General features: G+C 42.2%; 1 protein-coding gene across 4 annotated transcripts in view; it reads left to right on the forward strand.

The window, feature by feature from the left end:
- The window catches only part of INPP5F (inositol polyphosphate-5-phosphatase F), an 89356-nt gene that overhangs the window by 63485 nt on the left and 6650 nt on the right, over positions 1-19221 (forward strand). For 3 of the 4 annotated variants that reach the window (XM_023241005.2, XM_045040755.1, XM_045040756.1), the window contains exons 12-16: positions 529-649; positions 1887-2015; positions 8414-8531; positions 10691-10889; positions 18661-18732. In XM_023241005.2, the coding sequence (XP_023096773.2) occupies positions 529-649; positions 1887-2015; positions 8414-8531; positions 10691-10889; positions 18661-18732 (639 nt within the window). Of the gene's footprint in view, positions 1-528; positions 650-1886; positions 2016-8413; positions 8532-10690; positions 10890-13390; positions 14831-18660; positions 18733-19221 lie in introns of those variants that run through there. The other variant, XM_045040757.1, reaches the window with a different exon arrangement.

The following is a 19221-nucleotide window of genomic DNA, read 5'->3' on the forward strand; positions in this document are numbered from 1 at the left end:
CTAGGGAAGAACCTTCAATTGGACTCGAAAGGCCAGAGGTGGACAGAGAAATTAGACGCACAAGGCATGCTGCATGCCTTCTCACTGAGTGGTAAAGTGACTTTGTTCAAGCTCCATGCGTTCAGATGCATTTCTACTTGGAGTCAAAAAGGAGGGACAGGATGGTGTTTTAAAGTGGCTTCTGGCTTTAATATATATTTAAATATTTTTATAATATATATTTAAATATCATAATTTGGGGTTGTGTCACCTCTGCCTCGTAGTTGTGAAACTTGGAGCAAGTCACTGTACCTCAGTTTTGTTTTTGTTTTTTCCCCAAATGGGAATAATCACATCTGTTTTACCAAGTTACTATGTAAATTAACAACAGCGTCTACAAAGTACTCAGTCATGACCATCACATAATGATATGTCAAACAATGGATAACCAGTGCTATTGTTGTTATTCTACTCTAAGGAATTGTGGTTTTTGAAAAACTTGCTGAAGTATTTCATATTGTAACATAATCCCACACTATTTTTGAAAAGGGTGGATCAAGCTGGAGTAATATGTAAACAAGAAGGGATTTTTCGCGTCAATTGCATGGACTGCCTGGATCGCACCAACGTGGTCCAAGCCGCCATTGCGCGAGTGGTCATGGAACAGCAGGTAATTGGTGGTCCCTCGGATTTATAAGTATTCATTTCTAACTTTTCTTCCCCACATGTAAACAAGTAACTAAAATCTTTGTTCTGTAGACAATTTACAGCATACGAACAACCTTGTTACATTCAAACCTGCCGAGTACAACCTTCACTAGAAATAAGTGGAATTAGGGGCATTTTCTTACGTACTCAATTCAAGAATACGAGACCCCCGCATTTCAACGTCGATTGGGTGGCACTTTGTGGTCATACGCCTTTTTTCTCTCAGCTCCAAACCCTGCCTTGTGCACATGGGGCTGGGAGTTTGCCACACTTTCTGCTCAGCCCGAGCTCTGTGTTGGTCTCTGCCAGTAGGAGGTGCCAGAGGAAGACCAGGAGGCTGGAGGAAGGAGAAGGAACAGGCTTCTTCACCTGTGTTATGGTCCTGTTGGCAGCGCCTTCTCCAGCCATTGGCTCCTTTGGCACCACAGGACCAGCCTCTACCCTCCACGCCCCAGTTGGTTGCAGCTGCATTGTGCAGTCCTTACGCCTGTCACTCCGTGTCCTCCTTTAGATCTTTGAACGCCGCAACACCTGAGTAGTGAGTTCTCAAGATGGAAATTCTTAGCATGGTTTCAGGGCTTTTTTGATAGAGCCTAGTGACTGTTTGAGATTGTGAGTCCGTTCCTTCTAACGTTACACTAAAGCTGCCAGATTTTGAGTCCAAGCACTGGCTCTGTCTACCACATATGAGGTTTGACCCCATGCGAAGAACTCAGCTTCTCGAAACTTCTGTCTCTCCATCCTTAAAATGGATGTAATAAGAGTATTGATTGCGTAGGGTTGTTATGAGGAGTAAAGGAAATAATTTATATAAAAAATCTCTTAGAACCCCAGCACAGAGTTCACCTTGATTGGGCACATACTGCTGTGTTACCGTTAGTGTTATTGTTGTCTCAGTAGGCTTTTTTGATAGTTTGACTTCATAGGCAAATTAAAAACACGGACAAAATATAATAAGAGCCTACACATTAAAAATTACACCAAAGCAGTATAAATATTTCCTTCTATTCATTCATGTGTAACAGTTCGTAAAACTCTCTCCCAACCGTGCTTTTTTGGGGGGAACGTCTGAAAACACCATTACTTTTATTTGAGGATCCTAAACTGTTTATGAACATGCTTCCTTTTTCTGCAGTGTGTATTTTATGCTATGGTTTCCTGGCTTATATGTAGCTAATCCACCAATGTGTTAATTTCAGCTAAAAAAGTTAGGTGTGATGCCCCCGGAACAGCCACTACCAGTGAAATGCAATCGGATCTATCAGATAATGTGGGCCAACAACGGAGACTCCATTAGCAGACAATATGCTGGGACAGCTGCTCTAAAGGTAAGTAAGTGCAGCATGCTTTTGTGGATCATTCTGGGGGAGATAGGACGTGGTTGAAAACTGACTCTGCTTTTGAGAGGAAGATATGTGGGCTACGGATGGTAGTCTATGTAGCTGACTCCTTTCAGGAATGTTTGGCTAAGGTGGGAATCACACATTCACATCCTGCTGAGGCCAGGTAATGTGACCACCCATTAGATTAAAGGGGGAGATGGGTATGACCCTAAGGAAAAGCATATCTTGTCTCAGGAGGGGACTGTTCTGCTTCCTTTTGGGACAGAGGCCCAGGGTTGCTAGATTTTCCAGTTTTTCATGGGAGTTTGGAAATGAGGAATTTCATGTGAAATAGTTGTTTTTTTAAAACTTTATACAGATAAAATGTATCCGTTGACAGGACTCAGTCCCTAGTATGATGATTGGCCTCCACTGAATTTGAATCCCCAATCCTGCGTCTTACTAGCTCTGCAACCTTGGACAAGTCACTTAACCTGTGTCTGTCTCTTCACTGTAAAACAGGATAATACTAGGCACACTTCAAAAGATTGTCATGAGAGGGTTGCCTGGGTGGCTGAGTCAGTTGAGCCCTGACTTCAGCTTAGGTCATGATCTTGTTCCGGTCATGATCTCGCAGCCTATGGGTTTCAGCCCTGTGTCGGGCTCTATGCTGACAACTCAGAGCCCAGAGCCTGCTTCACATCCTATGTCTTCTTCTCTCTCTGCTCCTCCCCTTCTTGTGTGCACTCTCTCTCTCTCTCTCTCTCTCTCTCTCTCTCTCTCTTAAAATAAGCATAAAAAGGGGCACCTGGGTGGCTCAGTCGGTTAAGCGTCCGACTTGGGCCCAGGTCATGATCTCACAGTTGGTGGGTTCGAGTCCCGCATCGGGCTCTGTGCTGATGGCCCAGAGCCTATAGCCTGCTTCGGATTCTGTGTCTCCTTCTCTCTCTCTGCCCCTTCCCCGCTCATGCTCTGTCTCACTCTCCTTCAAAAATAAACGTTAAAAAAAATTAAAAAAAAAAAAGCATAAATTAAAAAAAAAAGATTGTCATGGGATTATACGCCTTAGTGCATGTGGGGGCCATTCCTGGCACATAGTAAATGCTGAAGAAATATTTTATTATCTTTTCGTGGTTGTTATGAATAAGTCTTTGGAGGATCCTACAGAGCCATTCTTCACAGAATTTAATTTGCATGTAAATTATAATTACTGGTCACTAAATGCTCCCTCTGTGGGCAATAGGAAGTGGTTGAATTAGTTTCGTTTTATGTTAATTTTCCTTTAAGGTAATAGTTCATCTCAGGATATTTCTTATAAAAAAAACTGTCAAGGTCTAAACAGGCATCAGATAGTCCATCTTTGGTTGAGTGATAAATCTCAAAAAGCTTTTTATTAATTAAAGAAATTGAACTTTAGAAGTCCTTTTACAAGTTCTTGTTTAAAGAGAAATACTTTGATGCACCCCACATCAGAACACCTAAATATATAGAGCAACGACTAATAGAATGAAAAGGAGAAATAACTTGCCTAAGTCATAGTACAGTAATAGTTGGTGACTTTAAATACCCCGTTCTCAACAATGGGTCATCTGGGCAGAAAATCAATAAGGAAACAGTGAAATGGACCCAACAGGCATATATAGAACATTTCATCCAACAACAGCAGGATACACATTCTTCAGAAGCACACGTGGAACATTTTCCAGGACAGATCATATGTGAGGCTGCAAAACAAGTCTCAACAAGTTCAGAAAGGTAGAAATTATATCAGTGTCTTTTCTGACCACAGTGATATAAAACTAGGAATCAATAATGGGAAAATTGGAAGATTCATAAATATGTAGAAATGAAACACACTCCTGAATAATGAGTGAGTTAAAGAAGAAATCAAAAGGGAAATATCTTGAATCAAGTGAAATTGGAAACACAACATATCAAACTTATGGGGTGCAGCAAAAGCAGTTCTAAAAGGAAAGTTTATAGCTATAAGTGCCTACGTTAAGAAAAAAGAAAGATCTTAATCTCACTTTATACTTCAAAGAACTAGAAAAAGAAGAAGAAAGTAAGCCCAAAGTTAGCAGAAGGAAGGAAATAATAAAGATTAGAACAGAAATATTTGAAATAGAGATGAGAAAAACAATAGAAAAGATCAGCAAAACTAAGAGCTGGTTTTCTGGAGATAAACAAAATTGACCTTTGGCTAGACTAATCAAGAAAAAAGACTCAATTTTAAATTTTTTTTTTTCAACGTTTATTTATTTTTGGGACAGAGAGAGACAGAGCATGAACGGGGGAGGGGCAGAGAGAGAGGGAGACACAGAATCGGAAACAGGCTCCAGGCTCTGAGCCGTCAGCCCAGAGCCCGACGCGGGGCTCGAACTCACGGACCGCGAGATCGTGACCTGGCTGAAGTCGGACGCTCAACCGACTGCGCCACCCAGGCGCCCCAAAAGACTCAATTTTAAATGAAGAGACGTTTCAACTGATACCACAGAAATACATACAATCACAGGTGACTACTCTGAACAGTTATATGCCAACAAATTGGACAATTTAGAAGAAATGGATAAATTTCTACAAACATACAACCTACCAAGACTGAATTATGAAGAAATAAAAATCTGAGCAGACCAATGAGTAAGAAATTGAATCAGTAAGCCAAAGTCTACTAAAAAAGAAAAGCCCCAGACCAAATGATTTCACTGATGAATTCTACCAAACATTTTAAAGAAGAATTAATGCTATTCCTCCTCAAGTTCCTCCAAAAAATAGAAGGGAGGGAACACTCTGAAATTCATTTTATGAGGCCATGATACCAAAGCCAAGACAGTCCAAGAAAAGCAAATTACAGGCAAATATCCCTGATGAATATGGCTGCAAAAATTCTCAACAAAATACTGAATTCAACAGCACATTGAAAAGATTGTACGTCATGATCAAGTGGGACTTATCCCTAGGCTACAAGGATGGTTCAACATATGCAAATCAATAAATGTGATATGTCACATTAATAGACTGAAAGATGAAAATCGTATAATCACTTCAGTAGATGCAGAAAAAGCATGTGATAAAGTTCAACATCCTTTTATGATAAAAACTGAACAAATTGGGTATAGAAGGAATGTAACTCAACATAATAAAGGCTACATATGACATATCCACAGCTAACAGCATATTCAGTGGTGAAAGGCTAAACACTTTCCTCTAAGATCAGGAGCAAGACAAGAGTGCCCACTCACCATTGCTATTCATGATAGTACTGGAAGTTCTACCCAGAGCAATCAGGCAAGAGAAAGAAACAGCCTTCAGATCAGAAAGGAAGAAGTAAAATTGTCTGCAGATGACATGATGTTATCCATAAAAAAAATCGTAAAGACTCCACCAGAAGACTGTTAGAACTAATAAATGAATTCAATAAAGTTACATGATACAAAGTCAACACATGAAAATCTGTTGCATTTCTATATACTAACAATATCTGAAAAAGAAATAAAACAATTCTATTGGCAGTAGCATCAAAAACAGTAAAATACTTAGGAATAAATATAACCAAGAAGGTAAGAGACCTGTACAGTGAAAATTGTTAAGACATCAAGGAAAGAGACCCAAAATGAAAAATATCCTGTGTTCATACATCAGAAAAATTAATATTAAAATTTTCATACTACCCAAAGCTGTCTAAAGATTCAATGCAATACCTATGAAAATTATAAGGGCAGGGCGCCTGGGTGGCTTAGTTGGTTAAGCATCTGACTCTTGGTTTCAACTCAGGTCATGATCTTGTGGTTCATGAGTTTGAGCCCTGTGTCAGGCTCTGTGCTGACAGTGTGGAGCCTGCTTGGGATTCTCTTTCATTCTCTTTCTCTCTCTCTCTCTGCCCCTCCCTCTTTCTCTCAAAATAAATAAATAAACTTAGAGAAGAAAATTCTAATGACATTTTTCACAGAACTAGAAAAAATCCTAAAATTCATATGGAACTACAAGACCCCTTAACAGCCAAAGCAGTTCTGAGAAACAACAAAGTTGGAGCAAAACAAAGCTGGAACAAAGCTGGAGCAAAAAGAATTTCCAATAGGGAAAGGATAGCCTCTTCAATAAATAGTGATGGGAAAATCAGATATTCACCATGTCAAAGAATTAAGTTGGACCCCTGTGTTACACCACTCACAAAAATTAAACTGAAATGTATTAAAGACTTAAATGCAAGACCTGAGCTTTTACAATTTGCTTCTACAAGAAAACATAGAGGAAACCTCTGAGACATGGCCTCAACAGTGATTATTTGGGTGTGACACAAAAAGCATAGTGAGAAGAGTAAAAATAAACAAGTGGAACTACATCAAATGACAGAGCTGCAGCACAGCAAAAGAAACAACAGAACAAAAAGACAACCTACAGAATGGGAGAAAATATTTGCAAACCATATACTTGATGAGGGGCTAATATCCAAAATATATAAGGAACTCCTGTAGCTCAGTAGCAAAAAAACAATCTGAGTGAAAAAATGGGCAAAACACCTGAACATTTTTCCAAATAAGACCTACAAATGGCCCAGAGGTATATGAAAAGGTGCTCAACCTCTGATAATCAGTAATTAGCAGAGAAATGCCAATCCAGACTCAATAAGCTAACCACCTCATACCTGTTAGGATGGCTGTCATCAAAGACCAGAGATAAGTATTAGCAAGGATGTGGAAAAATAGATGTCATCGGTGGGATGTAAATTGGCACAGGCATTATGGAAAACAGTAAGGAAGGTCCCTAAAAAATGAAAATGGAATGGCCATATGATCTAGCAATCCCATTTATAGGTATATATGGAAATGAAATCAGTGTCTCAGAGATAGCTGCCCTTCCACGTTCACTGAAGCATTATTCACAATAAATAGCCAAGACATGAAAACATGTCTCAGTGTCCGGTGGTGGATGAATGTGGAGTGAGTGACTGGATGTGTGTGTGTGTGTGTGTGTGTGTGTGTGTATGTGTGTGTGTGTGTGTGTGTGTGTGTGTGTGTGTGTGTGTGGTGGGCTATTATTCAGCCATAAAAAAAGAAGGAAATGCTGCCTTTGCAACAACATGGGTGAACCTTGAGGGCATTGTGTTATGAAGTAAGCCAGAGAGAGAAAGACAAATACTGTATGATCTCACTTGTGTGTAGAATCTAAACAAGTCAAACTCGAAAGCAAGAGTTGATTGGTGGTTACCAGGGGAAGGGGAAAATGGAGAGATGTTGGTCAAAGCATACAAACTTCTAGTTATAAGATGAACAAGTTCTGGGATCTCCTGTGCAACATGGTGACCATAGTTAAAAACATATGTGTTGCATCCTTGAAATTTGCTAAGAGAGAAGATCTTAAATGTTCTCACCACACACACACACACACACACACACACACACACGCACGCACGCACGGACTGTGTGAGGTGATATGTTAACTGACTTTAATGCAATCATTTCATAATATATATGTAGGTCACATCATCACATTATACACCTTAAAGTCACACAGTGCTACTACCATTTATATCTTGCCAATTATATCTCAGTTTATAAAGCAGGGAGGAAAAGGAGAAATACTTCTTTTTTCCTTGATATTACACTTCTTTGGACTCAGCATTTATGTCTTTCTCTTCATAATAGATTCTTATTGCTAAATATTTCCTATGAATAATTTCACTAATTAGCAATTGCTAAATATTTCCTATGAATAACTTCACTAATTAGCAATATGTTCTTCCTAAGCCATCAGTGTTAGGACTGCTTTTGAAATCGCCTTGGATGGAAAGAGTAGGGTTGTGATGGGGAAAAACAAAAAAGACGACAGTGCTTTCCTTTTGTTTAAGTTTAAATCACTGCCCTCCAGGGCCTTGCTCTGACACCTCTCTTGAAAAGCAAGAGAAAACAATTTAGCTCTTCATTAAATCATTCTACAGAAATTGTAATGGGCAGCAAGATACAGAAAAATACAGAAATCTCTTTCTCTCTGGACACAAACATCCACATCCACCAGTTAAACACCATTGTAATAAACTCTAGCGAATGGTCCACATTTTCCCACATCAGAAATTTGTAGTTTTTGAGTATCCTACCAGGTTGAGGCTTTAGATCTTTTTGTTTGTTATGTAGTAAGTTCTGACCTGTAAATTCTAGAAATTCTACAGGTTGCCAAGAATGGATTTAGTTTAAAGCACCTTCTAACTGAAGACTTAATGCCACAAATAGCATTTTAATTATTTGATGTGCTTGTGTCACAGCCTAATATTAGTAGGTATTTTAATTTAACAGCACTATTTAGAGATTATAAAAGCCTATAGAATTTTGGTCTTGTATTGAAAGCCCACATTGACTTTGGGAAAATTCTTACATTTGAATCAATTGTCAGAATGACTTTTTCCTCAACAGGGTGACTTTACAAGGACAGGAGAAAGGAAGTTAGCTGGAGTTATGAAAGATGGTGTGAACTCGGCAAATCGGTATTACCTGAATCGATTTAAGGATGCTTATAGGCAAGCTGTTATAGGTAAGGAACATAAATGGCTTTCTTTCTTTAAAATTTGTTATTCTTCCCTGACTAGTGTTTTGCAGAAACCAACTTCATTAACACAGCGCATGTTTTATAATATACTTACTTGTGTTTCTATATTGAGCATCTTACCCAAGAAATCAAATTCAAATTTTTTCAAGACTAGACTTTGACAGATTTTTTTAGGCTGAAGCACAAAAGCAACCACTCATTTCCATGTGTATTTGTCAGTTTGCTATTCATGTAACAGAAGGCAGAGTTGAGGTTCCTGGAGTATGGCATGAGGTACCCTAAAATTTCATCAACTGAAAACTCCGTGTTCTATTTGTTTTTCCATTACTCAAGGCTGAGAGATGTGATGAGATGTCTTTCTTGCCCTGTATGACATTTGTCATATGTTCTTGCTGTGGACAGCACACCATCCTTTCCTGTAAGCATGAATGAACATGATATTAGGGTATCTTATTTAGAGATTATCCTAACCAGTTCTTCTCACGATTTAGAAGAGGAAATGGAGGTAGATTGCCCAGTGGAACTCATACAGTGGCACGTTTTTAATTTAATTTTCATGAAAGTATTACCTCATAGGATTAAAGTAAATGTAGAACGTTCTGGGTTAGAACCAAAGTAACAACTCGTCCTATGGTCTCTGAGGAATTTTTTTGCTTTTTAGTTTATTTATTTTGAGAGAAAGAGTGCATGCTTTAGAGCAGAGGAGGGGCAGAGAGAGAGAGAGAATCTTAAGCAGGCTCTGCATTGTCAACGCAGATCTGGACGTGGGGCTCGATCCCACAAACCGTGAGATCATGACCTGAATCGAAATCAAGAGTCTGACACCCAACCAGTTGAGCCACCCAGGCATCCCTCTGAGAATATTTTTGAAATTCTATCGTTTAATCTGATTATTTGCCATACATGCAATGGTAAGGCCTATACACTGGTCAGTTAGGTATTTGAGAAGTCTGGTATAAAAAAGTTTGGTTTTGGCCATAGGTAGGGTGTGCGTTGACCGGAAAATTGGATTTGAGCAGTTTATTCAAGAAAAAATAAGACACTTTTCCTCCATTGGTTGATCTAGCAGCTCAGTTAAGTCATTGAGGACCCAGCCTCTGTCCCTCTCTGTTTGACCATCCATTGCATCAGCTTCACCCTAATCTTGAAACTGGATTTCTTTAAAGGTGAGAGAAGGTGTGAGGCCACAGCAGTCTGGGCTTACTGCTTCCCCTTGTAAGGCCAGTGGCCAGCAGCTCTCTCCCAGAAGCTGCTAGGCTCACTGTCCTGAACACCTGTAAAGAATGGATTACAGTGCCGTGTGAAGGCTTGAGCTATATGCCACACCACAAAGAAGTTAGCTGGTCTGTTCAGTTCCTTTGCCCATTTTAAAATTGGTTTGTTTTTTTTTGTTACTGATTTGTAGGAATTCTTTGTACGTTCTGGATGTAAGTCCCTATCAGGTGATTTGTAAACACGCTCTCCCATTCTGTAGATTCTTTTCGGTTTCATGGCATTGCCTTTTGAGACACACAAGTTTTTAATCGTGATGATGTCCACTTTGTCTAGTTTGCTGTTGTAGCTTGTGATTTTTGTGCCCTATCTGAATGAAACAAAAAGGCCTAATGGAGGGGGGGGGGCGCCTGTGTGGCTCGGTGGGTTAAGCATCCCACTCTTGATCTCAGCTCAGGTCTTGATCTCAGAGTTCTAAGTTCAAGCCCCCTGTTGGGCTCCGTGCTGGGTGTGACTCCTACTTTAAAAAAACAAAAACCAGAAAAAACCCACCTAATCCAAGATCACAAAGATTCATGCCTATGTTTTCTTTCTTTTTTTAAAAAAAAAATTTTTTTTAACGTTTATTTATTTTTGAGACAGAGAGAGACAGAGCATGAACGGGGGAGGGTCAGAGAGAGGGAGACACAGAATCTGAAACAGGCTCCGGGCTCTGAGCTGTCAGCCCAGAGCCCGACGCAGGGCTCGAACTCACGGACCGCGAGATCATGACCTGAGCCGAAGTCGGCCTCTTAACCGACTGAGCCACCCAGGCACTCCCATGCCTATGTTTTCTTATGTGTTTTATTGTTTTAGGTCTTACACTGTCTTGTTTTTTTTAAATTATATTAGCAAATTAAGATGATGATAGATATTAACACTTTCTACTCTAGATTTGATGCAAGGCATTCCAGTGACAGAAGATCTTTATTCCATATTTACCAAGGAGAAAGAGCATGAAGCTTTGCATAAGGAGAATCAGAGAAGCCACCAGGAACTAATTAGCCAGCTGTTACAAAGTTATATGAAGTTACTGCTGCCTGATGATGAAAAGTTCCATGGGGGCTGGGCCCTCATTGACTGTGACCCCAGGTGAGTTGGAGTCACGTTCTGGTAACTAACGTGTTTCAATTTCTGATGTTGTTGTCATAATTAGCACTAGTGGCTGTCCATCAAGCTGTGGGCATGGATGCTTGGTGCATGGCAGTTTTCATATACCAGGGCTGGAAACTGAGGCAAGCTGACAGAGGCACTCACTTTGGGTGCAAAATTGAAGGGGCATTTAAAAAACTCGGCAATGAAGAGACATATTTTAATGCAATTTTTTTAAAAGTCCATATTTGAGTCAAATTGTAGAACTACAGTTCACAGCTGCCTGCCCCCCCCCCCCCGAATCTAGGTTTATTGCTCTGTTGCCCACAGCTGAGTGCAGCAAGAGGAACAATGATGGCACTTACTTGGATTGTTTGGAGAGTATCCTGGCCTTTCACAAAATCAGTCGGCCAACGAATGCTCAACGTTTTTTAAACGAAAACCATCCAGTTTCAAGTTGTTCTTCAAAAGGAACAGCAGGATCTAAATTCATTCACAGATTGAGTGTTTGCTTTTACGCTAAAATCTAACATTATAATCTTCAATATTATGAATTAGAAACATTGCAGAAAATTCTAGACCAAGCTCTGAGGACAAATGGCTCTGTTTAGATTTTATTGCACTTTACCTTTCATGTGCTTTTAATAAAAGGCGTAAAACAAGCTTGAAAGAACAATTGAATGCAAGGTAATATTTATATGTCTACTAAAATTAAAAACAATGTTGACTGTAGGTTCATAGGGAATCCTTCCATGACTTTAATTTCCTGGATTATTTCACTTTGATAATCAATACTGTATGTGTGGATGCAGTTTTCAGACTCATAAAATAAGAGATGAGGTTTTTCTTCCATACAAATTAGCGGAAAACTTCTGGGTTCCCATGAGCCATTTGGTAAAAATTTTTGATTCATGTACCTTAGGTTTTTGTGTGTGTTTTTTAAATAACATTAGTTCAACTTAAGGCAGCATCCCAAAAGAGGGAGATTCAGGAATAATTATGGGCAGCACACCTGCAGTTTGCTTGAATTTTAACTTTGCACTTCAGATTTGTAAAGGTGTTGTGATTGTCAATATCATATTCCTTAGATCAAGTATTTTTATTTCTGCTTTGGAGATTATTGAAATAGGGAAAGACCAAAATGTTCTTTTTTTTTTTTTTTAATGTTTATTTATTTTTGAGGGACAGAGTGTGAGCAGGGAAGGGGTAGAGAGAGAGGGGGGGAGACACAGAATCCAAAGCAGGGTCCAGGCTCCGAGCTGTCAGCACAGAGTCCAATGTGGGGCTTGAAACCACGAACCGTGAGATCATGAGATCATGACCTGAGCTAAAGTCGGATGCTTAACTGACAGTCACCCAGGTGCCCCAAAATGTTCTTTTCTAAAGCTGACTACCATTTTGCAAGGTCACATTACACCTGATTTGATTTCCAATCCTGTAATTCTCACATGAAGTTGGTCTCCTGGATGAGGAGTTTAAAAATATGTAAAGTGTGTTTGTGCTGTATTTAAAGCTTGCTGCACAGTTTGGGTAGGCACGCTTGTTAAGAGTCAGAAGAAGCCTCCTGCATTTAAGAAAAATGTGTATGAAAACACTCAAGGCTTTTTTCTGGCAACTGGGCTCACTGGCACAACATAAATTACTGGTACCGTGTGTACCAGAACAGCTGAAACAAGACTGGTCTCCTCTCCTGGGATCAGATCAGGTCTTTAAGAAAATTGCTGGGTGGTTAGATTCCCAAACCCGTAATAACTTTCCAGATGCCAGTGCCTATCCCAGTTTTGTCCTTTCTTCATTCACGTGATGAAATACTTCTCTTTTTTTCTGATTTTTTTTGACCCCTCCACCCCTTTCTAGTGCCCGATGATTGAACTCCTCGTTTTTCTTTAATCCTGCACTATACCGTTGGGTTTTCTGGTAACTGGGAGACGGTGATTGTGTTCTGCTCATCTTTGGTTGAAGCTCCTGAGGAAGAATAATTTACTCGGATTACCCATACTAGGCAGCAAGTGTCCCTGAATCCTTCCCTACCCATTCCTTTGGGCTAAGGATATCTCTTCCCTCAAATTCCTCGGCTGTGGGCCTCTGGCTAAGTCTCCTAATTTCCAACCTGTTCCTGGATTCCCTGCCTCTCTTCTTCACGTGTCACCCCTGCGAGGTGTTTTGTCTTCTAATTCTTTCTTAGACGGTCTGTGGCTAAGTTTTAGTGTGATGAGAGGATCCCTTTGCCTGTGTCACATGCCGAAGCACATTCACCCCCGCCGTCCTCATCCTTGTCTTCTTCCTCGTGGTCATTGGTGGACAAAAGAGGCCCATCAGAGCCAGAGTCATGGACGTTGTGAAACCTTGTGACCTCTGTGCTGTAGGACACAGAAAGATTCTGAAGATTGTCCCATCAGCTGACATCTCATTGGCCGAGGTGTCGTCTTCTGTGTCTTGTTGGTTCTCACACGTAGCCAGTTCCTGATGGGAGAATGGTTCTGTGTGTTGCCTCTTCACAGACACTGGACTTGGTCCGAGAAGAGATGGGCAGGGAGCCCCACTGCTACGCCGGACATCAGGAGTGTCTGAGGAAGTGACGTATGGATTCTCAAGAGGAGGACAGGGTTGGGGGAGCAGAGGGGACACAGACTTGTGGGAATCTGCACGTGGTCTACTGGGTGACAGGGACAGACGGCTCAGGTTTGAGACTCTCTACTCTGGTCTGGGAAGGATCTCCTTTCCCCGAGGCTGACCAAACTAAAAGCAGTTGCATCTGATAACGGTTGAGGTGTTAGCTGCTTGCTAGGTTTTTTTCTTGCCCTTTGTGTTTCCCACTATTACTGTTTTACTAGAAACTGCCACCCTTGAAGCTGTGGGACAAGATGACATGGATAGAATAGGTAGTGAAGCTGAGGCAGTGACTTCGAAGGTCGTATTTTGGCTTGGTGGCTTGGGTAGAAGGCGGGGACCCGCCCATCAGGAGTCTTGGTATCTTTGAGGTAATAGGAGACACTTTGCCACCCTGCGGCTGGCCCCAGCGTCGGCCCCTATGGGGGGCATGGTTTGGAGCCTTACATTTGGGTTTTGGAGGAGCTGGAGCAGAAGCCATCGTTGTTTCAGATCAGTCTTCTCTTTTATTCCAGAGGTGATGCTTTTTCAGATACAGAATTATTACCATCTTCGGGTTCACTACATTTTCCTCTCAGGTGGATTATTCTCTGATGGGTCTCATGTGCCCATTTGAATTTCCAAAGTTAACTGTGTGTCTGCATCTCGATTACACACAGTTCTGTAGAATTCTCCTGCTTGTCAGCTCCTCCCTACTTTTTCTTGTGGTTGTCATTCTTTCTAATACTGCTAAAATTTCTTTAACTTCACTACTGGTATTTTTCCTCATCTGCAAAGATTAAAGATTTTTTTTAGATGGCGGACCATTTTCCCTTGAAGGGGGATGTTTGGAAACTTGCTCTTTGGCTGACTTGCTACGGAACCTTTGTACAGTCTATCGACTAAGCCAGAGAGGTAAACCCAGAGCAGGCGGACCCTGATGGAGGACAGGGAGGGAGAGCTACAGGAATGGCTGTGTGGGCTCAGATCCCCAGCCAGCCATGGGGCTTGGAGTCTTCAGCAGTTGATACCTACCTGCCTCCGCCATTTGCTCCTGGGTTGCGTGTATATATTTTTAAAAACACCTTCTTTGAGATAGAGTTCATATCCATTTAAAGCATACAATTAAATGGCTTTTAGTATATTCATAGAATTGTGCAATTATCCCCATGGTGTATTTTAGACCATTTTCATTACAACAGAAGAAAGACCTGCACCCACTAGCAATCACTCCCCATTCTCCTGTCCCTCTGCCCAGACAATCACTGGTCTACTTTTTGTCTATCTATAGATGTCTCTGTTCTGGACATTGCATATAAATGGAATCAAATAATAAGTGACTTTTATGACCACTTTTGTGACTGGTTTCATTCACTTAGCATCATGTTTTCATGGTTCGTGCATGCTGTGGACCATATCAGAACTTCAGGCCTTTTTGTAGCTGAGTAGCATTCCGTCATATGGATATAGCATGTTTTGCTTATTTTCTTCCATGGATGGACATTTAGGTGGTTTCCACTTTCTGGCGGTTGTAAATAGTAACACTGAGAACAGTCCTGTACAAGTTTGGGTTTGAACATCAGTTTTTATTTTGGGTGCACATCTAGGAGTGGAAAGTGCTGGGTCATGTGTAAATCTGTGTTTCACTGTTGAGAAACCATCAAGCTATTTTCCAGAGTGACTGTGTCATTTGACATTCTCAACAGTGTATGAGGGTTCCAATTTTTCCACCTCGCCAACATTTGTTCCCCCCCCCCTTTTTTTTTAATTACAGTTCTCCTAAGAGGTGTGAAGTAGTATCCGACTGTGGTTTTGATTTGCATTTCCCTACTGACAAAGGATGTTAAGGATTTTTCCTTGTACTTGTTGGCCATTTGTGTATCTTCCTTGGAAAAATGTCTGTTGAAATCTTTTGCCCATTTAAAAACAGTTCTGTGTCTTTTTGTTGTTGAGCTACTGTGTTTTGGTAAATAAACTTTTACAGGGCTGGGGATGGAGTGAGGCAAGTGAGACAAGGTTGTACAAGTGCAGGGTCAGATCCTGTCGTTATTTCAAATGTTGGTTGGTGTTTTGTTCATGATATTTTGGCGTTAGGATTTTTTTTTTTAAATACTGCACTAAAAAATTAATGGCCGGGTGTTTTTGATGTCGGTTAAATTTTGCGCCAGAGGCTCGCCGCAATGCGGTCCCGGTCACTTAACTCTGGCAGGAAAACAGTTTGGGCCGCAGTTGACAAATGCGCAGCCCTGCCACCGCAGGAACGACCCGCTCCCCGCGCTGTTCCACCCCTCCCGGGGCGGCCGCGCACTGTCGCTGCACTGTTCCCGCACTGCCTGCGGGCCTCCCGGGTACTCCCGTCGCGGCCTCTTGCCTTCCAGCGTCGAGCTCGGCTTGCACCCCCACGGCCAGCCAGCGGCGCGGATGACGGGTGGTCTGGGTCCCGGCTCCCTGCACTGCGCCCCGTTGCCGCGAAAACGCTGGGCCCTGAACGACAGGTGCCTGGGGGCGCGCTGCTGGCCGCGAGGGGAGTCGGCAGAGTGGAAGGACAGCGGGCCTACCGCCCAGGTGCCCTTCGGCACCTCCACCAGCCCACTCGTTATTTTGCCCAACTCTGTCGAGCCCGCTTTTTCTGCCCCGAGTAGATGCCCGCTTCTCCACTCGTTTCAGGGCAGCGGGGAGGCGTGGGGAGGCGTGGGGCGGCCACGCTGCTGGGCGTGTGAGTGCAGCGGACAGATGCTCACACTGCCGCGGCCGCATGCGTCCCTTTGAACCGCAGCGAGTGCGAACGCCGGGCCGGGCGGACCGCGGGCACCTCGGCGCTCCGCCCCCGCGGGCTGGGACCCCGCGCTGCGCGGGGGCGGGATAGCGGGGGCGGATGCGCATGCGCACTGGGCGCGTGCCGCGGCAGCGGGGGCGGCCGGAAGCGAGACGCGTCTCCTGGGCGTGGCTTGGCGCTGCAGTTGCCGCAGTTGCCGCAGTCTCCGCAGTCGCTGCAGGCGTGAGTTTGGGTGCAGGCGGCTCCGATTGAGCTTCGACTTCTCGACGGACGGACTGACGGACGGACGGACGCGATGCCGCGCTCCCACAGGCCTCCACCAACCGCCCAGCGGCCCGCCAACGCCACCGGCAATGCCACCGGCAGCGCTGCCGAGCCCAAGCCCGAAGGCGGCAGCCTGGCCACGACTTTCAAGATTTTTCTCCTTTTTGCAGGACTTATGGTTAAAGTTCCTGTGGGGCTGTATTTTTCCTGCAAGTTGCTCCTTTTCCAGAGTCTCCTGTTAATGTCTCCTGACGACAGTGGCTTTTATGCGACCATTGTCGCAGTGGTGGGGTTGCATGTGGTGCTGGCAGTTTTTGTCTTCATCGTGTGGAAGGAGGGCATGCCTGACTGGCAGGAAAACAAAAACGAGTAGAGCAGCTTCGGAAGCTGCAAACGCGGGGGGTGGGGAGGTACCTAAGCGGGGTGGGGGGGCTTCCTTCGTTTCCTGTCCGTGTTGAAAAACGTGTCTTTTTTTGTGCGCTTCAGGGGCAGGGTGGGCGGGGAGGGAAATTAAGTATTTACTGCAGCTAAGACTCCAGTAAAATTGCGGGTGGGGGGGAGGGCTGACCTTTTTCTTGACCGCCTGTTACGTGCCCAGTGCTTTTCGTTAAAGACATAATGTTTTTGACTGAGGATCCTGTTGGACTGATGTAAATATATTAATGCCTCAGTGGAAAAAGCTCGGAGGAAGTAACCACTGACTTGTAGAAGTAGAATTTCTCATTAAGATAAGTGTCCTGACATAATTTTTATGGCTTGGCTCAAGCATCAGTTTTCAGAGTGCATGTAAGTATCGCTGCGCAAACCCCCACTGCGCCGTAGTGTGATCCGCGGTTCGCGGTGGAGCTGCCGGTAGCCTGAGTGCGTGGTCTTGTGTTCCCGGTGGATTGATTAGTTAGTGCGCGTGATTCTTGGACCAATCTGCGTAACGTCGGTTCCTAGCATCTTACTCGTTGTATTTTTCGGTGTCTTACTGTAGGTGAAAACTGAGGCGAATTAGTTATTTCAGATTAAGACCGTTTGAGTTATGCTGCGGCAGGGGGCCGCGGATGTAAATTACTGCAGTTTTAAGATTTTGGTTAGTTTGTCTCTGCAGTACGCATTAAACAATGACCTCATTCTGACGCAGTTTAAGGACGTGACTTTCATCTACAAATGATTTTTTTTCCCTACTGTTTTCCATTTGTTTTTCAGTAGTAGCATTTTGGCAAATCTGGGCGAATAGGTATGAAATTCTAAAGGAGCAATATCCACTCGTGCAGTGGAATATTGAGACCAATATAAGAATGTAGATTAACTTCCACCTTTTGATTGGAAATTAATAGTTAATATTAGATGAATATTAAGACTTTTATTTGAGTTCGGGTTTTGCCCTCTTTATCTGCTGATTATTTGTAGGTTTTTATACTTGGACCATTTTTTAATTCATAATCTTACAAAAATGTAGATTTTGCTGTGGGGCTTAATGGTCTCACCAACACTCATGTTTCTGACCCTTATTTTGATATTTGATTTGAGAGGGGAGGTAAAAATATGGTAAAACAAGTCCAAAAAATGGACTTAGAATAAGGAAATGTTTACTTGTTCCTTAAAAGCCAAATAAACTAATCTGGAGTAAGAAATACACAAAGTTGCTTGGGCTTGGTCCCATTTTTGCATCTAAATGTTTTATTTATGTAAATTTTTTTTCAAAAGATGCATTCTGCACATATGTAAAAATATCCTTAATGTGTGCTATCGTTTTGATGGTTAGGTCTTGTGAGATCATGTAGACCTTTTCTTCTTTTCTGAGACCCTGGTTTTCCTTTCTTCTCAAACCCCTCTCCCCACATATTATCTTATTTTGCCGAATCCTCCCACCTCTTTGGCCACCTCTCTGAGAAGGGACCTCTCTCCTCAGCTAGTCCTCCCTGACACCTACCCCCCATTCTCAAACTGAGTTCCTTTTTTCCCCCCTCCGGATGGATAGATTGCATACATTTAACTTCAAAAGTGGGACTCCTTGATTATTTGATTTTCTGCCCCCCCCCCCCCCCCCCCCCCCACCAATCTTTATCACAAGTGGCTCTGCTATACAAATAATCTTGGCACAAATGCAGGTGAAAATGAAAATATTTAATTATTTGTGTCGTGTCTGTTTAGCCTCATTGATGCTACTCACAGAGATGTGGATGTGCTGTTACTGCTTTCTAACTCTGCCTACTACGTGGCCTAGTAAGTTGCTTTTTGATTTAAAGCTTTTTAATTGTTATTTTAATTTAAGTCAACTTCCTTATTAGAATTCATGACAAAAAGATTGAGTCTGGTTTTGTTACATAGTTTAAGGAACTTCACTGAACTTCTTTACCTCATATAACTGTCCTTATCAACTTGAAAATGGGATTTTAGAGTTGTAATCAGTATTTATATGTTTTTTCAGTGTGTAAGTATTACATATTTTCCGTGTTTTGATGTACTCCATACTTTTAATGTAAGTGACCCTACATTATTTTTTATTACTCTACAGTAAACAGTTCCCCATCTTTTAGCACTGAAATACTTTTTTTTTTTTTGCTGTTAGAAATGATACAGTTGTCATTGTGCAGGTAATTGTATGTGTGTGTGCACACACCTGCTTCTCTTTGGTTAAAAGGGTATGATGAATTACAATATTTCTGTGGTTTATCAGATCTCCAATAAGGCTACCAATTAACAATGCCACTA

Source organism: Felis catus, chromosome D2, assembly GCF_018350175.1.
Source record: "Felis catus isolate Fca126 chromosome D2, F.catus_Fca126_mat1.0, whole genome shotgun sequence".
NCBI classification, from domain to species: domain Eukaryota; kingdom Metazoa; phylum Chordata; class Mammalia; order Carnivora; family Felidae; genus Felis; species Felis catus.